General features: G+C 44.8%; 1 protein-coding gene across 1 annotated transcript in view; it reads left to right on the top strand.

Annotated features, from left to right (window-relative positions):
- The first annotated feature begins 2,649 nt into the window (after positions 1–2,649).
- The window catches only part of pappa2 (pappalysin 2), a 91,331-nt gene continuing 87,721 nt past the window's right edge, over positions 2,650–6,259 (top strand). The window contains 1 exon segment of the mRNA XM_054603249.1: positions 2,650–3,765. Coding sequence (XP_054459224.1) covers positions 2,796–3,765 — 970 coding nt within the window. The 5' untranslated portion in view covers positions 2,650–2,795.

The raw sequence follows: 6,259 nt of genomic DNA, 5'->3' as shown, positions 1-6,259 counted from the left end.
CCCATTAAGAAGACGTGGACAAGGGGCTGGATGGTAACGTGGTACATGTACTATACTAAAGTATGATTTTCATGTTTTTTACTTCACTGTTTAGACAGTACTTCGCCACATTTCAGAGGCAAATATTGAACTTTTTACTTCACTGCGTTTATTTCACAGCTGGTTACTTTGTACATTCATGTTCCCGGGACAGAGGATGTCGCATGTGTACAGATTGTAAAGCCCTCTGAGGCAAATTTGTGATTTTGGGCTCTACAAAATAAACTGAATTGAATTGAATGTTTTACACATGAACCCAATGATGAACTGTAATAGATTTAACCACAATACAGTATATAAAGTACTGTAAAGTAGCTCAAACTTGACCAGACAACAGTAAAACGCTGATCGTGCATCAAAATGATAATAATCCAGTAACTGTATAAAAACACTGACCACAATCTGCACACCAAGTGCTTTGATACTCACATAACAAACAATTTTATATTCTGTTTTGCAACATTTTTGCTGGTGGTTAAGGCTCCACTGCATTGTGAAAATACTCAGTACAGGTAAAAGAGTATGTGCATTAAGTAAAAGTACACCAGAGCCTATTATCAAACTGTATCCAAAGCATCCCAGGTAAAAAGTAATCGTATTTCTACTCAAAACATAATGTTTTTTGTACGCTATTATACTAATAATCATTGTTACTGATGCATTCATGTAAGTGACTTTTCAAACTTATACAGCCGGTCTAGATGGAGCTATTGTGTCTGTTCTTTATTGATCTATAGCATTTATGCATGCATTTTAAAAGCTGCACCGCATTTTATGGAAACACCGCCTCTGCAACATGTAACCAAAGCCGTCAAATAAATGTAGTGATGTAAAAAAACAAATTTGTTCCCTGTATGAATTGAGAAGAATGAATGAGAATACTCAAGCAAAGTACGGGTGCCTTTAAGCACAGTACAGGCTATACTCGAGTACGTGTACTTAGTTAGATTCCGTGACTGTGTTACATATTTGGACTCTATGTGTTTTTGCAACTTTTCCCGAAGTAAAAGGGGTCTGAACTCTTCCTCCAGGACTGGAGGTGTATGGATGGATGGATGGATGAGTGAATTCAGGACAAAGAATAATAAATACATAAAAAAGCAGTCCAGAACCCCCCACCCCCCTGCACCAGGGATACATATATGGCACAGGCAGGGGCGCCGAAAAGGGGGGGTAAAGGAGACGGATTCTAGGGGCCCATGATGGAGGGGGGCCCAGAGAGGCCCCTAATGATGATGAAATTATAATACAGAAAAAATAATGACACTAAGTTATTAACTAACATATAATCACACATGTTTTATTTTTTTTTCAAAAATACCATTAAAATGCATAATTGTATGTAAAATAGCATCAAAAAATTTTGCCGCTGTGTTGGGGGCCCTGTAAAGATTCTTTTCATGGGGCCCAAAATCCCTAGCGGCGCCCCTGGGCACAGGACTGAGTAGGGGAATGAGGAGAGAGGATTTCTCTTGTAAAACACAAGTGCGGGGCAAAGGGAGTGACGTCCCCCGCCCTCCCCTCCCCACCCACACTTCCCCTACCGGTGATGTCAGGGCGGGCAGGGGCTCCCTGATAAAAAAAAAAAAAAAAAAAAAAAAAAAAAACCTTTAAAAAAAAATCTTTGGACTCGAGAGAATGAGGGAGAGAGAGAGAGAGAGAGAGAGAGAGGGGATGGAGGAGTGAATGGAGGAGGATATTACTACTACCGCTGCATGGGCCGGTGCAGAGGAGCAGAGCAAGTCACTCTACTGAGGCGCGCACACACGGACGCACAACAAAATAACCCGCAGAGGAGCGGACGCGCGGCGGACGTTTTTTTATTATTATTATAATAATGGACTAACATGTTTTTGTGTCCTCTCTCAGAGATAAATGACAGGAGAGCTCTGATGATCAACAAGTAGGACGGCTGGCACTTTGCGCTGCACTTCAGATCGCCTCCGGAGTGACTTTTGATTTTTTTTTTATATATTAGTAATTAATACTTCGATTCACCTTGCAGACACATGTTTCGGGACAGGACGCACTGACTTATGACGGCGGTGTGAATTAGGTCAAAATAAACCAGAGGCTTTGCGCAAAGTCAGCTTGGAGTGAATTCACCTGATTTATTTTGCGCAATTGAAATCTGCATCTTAAATAAGAGGGGAACTGCATCTACATTTCCCTTAGTGACAACTTTATTCCGTGTCTGTTGATAGTTTGTTCACACAGGAAAAGGAGACGAAATAGTTGGACGTTTTTTTCTTTTCTACCTGTAAACATAAGCAAAGTGACGGATGCTGCGGGTGTTTTGCGGACGGTAGACTCAGTGCAGGAGTGCGGAGAGCCGCTGCAGCTGCGCCGAGGACAGGCTTTTAGATGAACTTCTGTGATTCTGTTAAATGTCTGCTTTACTAAAAAATAGATAAACACCAAACATATACCAAGAACCTCAATATGCAATAAGTTCCACGTGAGAAACTTTGAATTTTGCATTCTCTTTGTTAGTTTGATCCCTTTTGGGATGCACTGATCGCTTTATGTTTGGACTTAACTCTCCTAATTTCTTTAACAAAATAAATTAATTTTAATAAAAAAACGGCAGCCAATTACAGACGTGTCTTTATTGCTTTTGACAAATCTTAATAACCACAGTTTGATGTTAGACCTCCTGCTGCTGACCTGGAAGCCAGGAGCTTACTCTTAAGAGCTAAAAAGCTTCCAGACCCCTTCAACAAAACCCCGCCAAATACCTTCCCTAACCCGAGACAATGTTGTCGCTCAGACTACTGGCTATCTTCCTCGTCCTCATCACAAACACGTGGCTGCTCAGCCCGGTTCGCTCCGATGCACTGCGCCGGAACAAACGCGCCATGGCCCGGCGGGCGGACCGTGAGCTCTCCAGGCTGGCAGGTGAACCTTGCACCGTCTCCGGCGCCTGGAGGTCCCGGCGGCAACCCCGCTCCCTCTCCCCGTCCCAACACCGCCCTCCAGCGGTCCGTCCGAGGACGCGCACCACCCGGAGAGAGCTGATCACAGTCAGGAGCGCTCCAGCGGACTGTGCGGGAGGGTGCGGGTTTGATACCGGGGTGCGCCGGGTGGCTCCGGCGGGGGAGGATAAGCGAGGCTGGGGCAGCAAAGGGGACGCGGCGGTGGGAGCTGCGGGCGGATATGCGACGTTGCCCGGGCGGCTCTTCGAGAAACGCTCCGGTACTGACAAGCGAGGGCCAAAACATGCCACTGAACATACCACACAGAAGCCCGGGGAGTCTTTGCTCAAAGGCGCCGGGCAGACCGTCTCCTCTTCGGGCTCGCGCTCCAGGTTCACGCGCAGCCTCGGCGGGACGTTTCCCTATGAGGACGACGGCAACTCTAGCTTGGAGAAAGTTCCCCCCGACAGCTCAACCGACACCAAGGGGCTCCAGGTCCTTTACAGGCTGCGGCAGGAAGATGGAGACCAGCGGTCCTCCACCGGGACCCCGGACGACAGTACCGAGGACTACTCTGGGGAGGTGGAGGAGGCTGATGCATCCTCGAGCCTGCCCGTCGGTAACTCCTCTCCCTGGGGGAATCCCGTGCCCAGGGTGCCCCCTTCCTGGATGACCGCCCTGTACTTCGGCGGGCGTCGGGAGCAGCTGAAGGTGAAGCCGACCGCGGGGGTGGAGCTGCCGAGGGCCGAGTTCAGTCTGGAGCTGTGGGTGAAGCCGGAGGGAGGGCAGAGCAACCCTGCAATCATAGCAGGTGGGTGAAAAAAACAGGAGCTAGCTTTATCCTTAATAACTTCGCATTCTCACTAGCCTACTTATACTTTACTCGAGTATTACCAATGTATGCAACTTAATAGGCTCCTTCTGCTCCACTATAGGAGAGAGGGAGGCTCAATGTTGTCCATTTAACTCCACTAAATGTACTTTCAGATTACCAACTTCTCATACATTTCCTGTCCAGTGAAAACAACTTGGCTCCAAATTTAAGTCTATTCGAATGTTTCTTATAAACTGGACCTAAACTCAAACAAATATTAATCCCCAAACATCATATCACATAGTAAAACACGGACAGGGAGTATTTTACTGCGCAATGACTCATTTTACTTTTGATACTTTTTAAGTGCATCTTGATGATACAACTTTTACTAAAGTAAGGCTTATGATGCAGGACTTGTTGTGGAGTATTTCCACAGTGTGATATCACTGTAGTACTTTTACCTGTAAGTAAATGATCTGAATACTTCTTCCACCACTGTGTAAAGGGAATACTCATCTCTGGCATCTCACAAAAGTTTCCCCTCTCACACTTTCATGGCCACATGAATACATTCATTCATTATTTCCTCTTCAATCACACTGTCTCTGTCTGAGATCTTACTGGTCTCTCTCTAGAGCTGACCCTCTTCATGGTCATTACTCTTGTGTACTTGTCGCTTTTAGGATAAATTATCCTCCTGTTGCTTGACATGCCTATCCAGCATCAGATGGTCTCTTTAACTGCTTTATTGCCGACCAGTCTCCAGTCTTCACTTGCTGTCTTACTCTTTCTGCTTTCCTGCTCATGTGCTGCGTGTTGTTGAGAACAACTTGTGACACCTGTACTATATCAGGTGACCCCAATAGCATTTGGTTTGGTCCTTTTAACAGCAATCTCCTGTGTCGTGTGAGATCTGTGTTAGCTGGTTTCCAAGAGAAAGATGCTGATCTCAGGAGGCTGCTTTTTTTATGACAGAGGTCAAATAGAGTTCACACAGGGTTTTTTGCTCTTTTTTTGGTTGCTACTGCAGATGTTGGCAGGAAATCTCAGTGATCGTGGTTACCTGATGACATTATGACGAGTAGATGATAAATTGCTTAGTTGATTGGCAAAACATAAATCACCAATTTTGACATTACATTAAGTTATTTACTGAGGAAAATAACCAAACATTCTCTGGTTTCAGCTGTTCAAATGTGAGGATTTGCTCATAATTATGTATTTTATTTTTTTATTTTTTTGTTGATGACTCTAAGTATGTGTGGGGTTTGGACTCTAGGATGGACAAAACAATGCATTTTAAGATGTCAGTAAGATCTCTGGGAAATTGCCATGGACATTTTCAACTCTTCTCTGAAGCCTTTTATCAAACTATTACTGACGACATAGCGGTCGTGTTTAGAGCTGCAACTATAAATCGATTAATCGATAGTTGTCTTTAACCTGCATAAATATGACTGCGGTCAAGCTGTCTTTCAATTCAATTCAACGACAGAGGAGGGATCCTTCTCCCAGGATGGACAGAATGCAATAGATGTCATGTGTACAGAATGAGCAGCATAACAGAGATACAACACATTCAATGTATATGACATAAATGATTCATATAATAAGACTACTTATAATAACAGCAGCAATTATTACAGTAGAATTATAGCCATGAAAATAGGGATAGTAATGTGACTAATAATAATAATCGAAGTAGCAGTGGGTGTCAGTCGGCTCACAGCAGGAGGCACGACTACGGTCCAGGTACCACAACGATTCATGGAAACCTGCAGAACGAGAAAGCAAAAGGGCTTCAGGGTGGAAGTAAAGCTAAAATGCTTAATGGTACAGGTAATAGTAATAGTAATGTGACTAGTAATAATAATGGTGGTAGCAGTCGGTGTCAGCAGGGCCGTAGCAGGATGCACGATCCACGGTCCAGGTACAGCCACGATTTATAGAAGCCTGCGAAGCGAGAAAGCACAAAGACTCCAGGGTACAAGCAAGTCAATAAGCGTAATAGTACAGGCAATAATAATAGTAATGTGACTAATAATGATAGTGGTAGTAGTAGTGGGTGTCAGCAGGGCCTCAGTAGGTGGCACGATGACAGTCCAAATATAACCCCGATTCCTGGGAACCTGCGAGGCGAGAAAGCACAAGAACTCCGGGGAAGAAGCAAAATCAGTAATGTGCATAAATAGGAGATTAATACATAAAGAAGGAGGGAGAGAAGAGGAGAGAGGAGCTCAGCGTATCCTAGGTAGTCCCCGGCTGTCTAGGCATATAGCAGCATATCTAGGGGCTGGACCAAGGCGAACCTGAACCAGCCCTAACTATAAGCGCTATCAAAAAGGAAGGTCTTAAGCCTGCTCTTGAAAGTGGTGAGTGTGTCTGCCCCCGGACTGAAACTGGAACCTGGTTCCACAGAAGAGGAGCCTGATAACTGAAGGCTCTGGCTCCCATCCTACTTTTATATACTCTAGGAACCACAAGTAAC

Source organism: Anoplopoma fimbria, chromosome 8 (genome assembly GCF_027596085.1).
Source record: "Anoplopoma fimbria isolate UVic2021 breed Golden Eagle Sablefish chromosome 8, Afim_UVic_2022, whole genome shotgun sequence".
Lineage (NCBI taxonomy): Eukaryota > Metazoa > Chordata > Actinopteri > Perciformes > Anoplopomatidae > Anoplopoma > Anoplopoma fimbria.
This window is presented reverse-complemented; position numbering and strand designations above follow the sequence as displayed.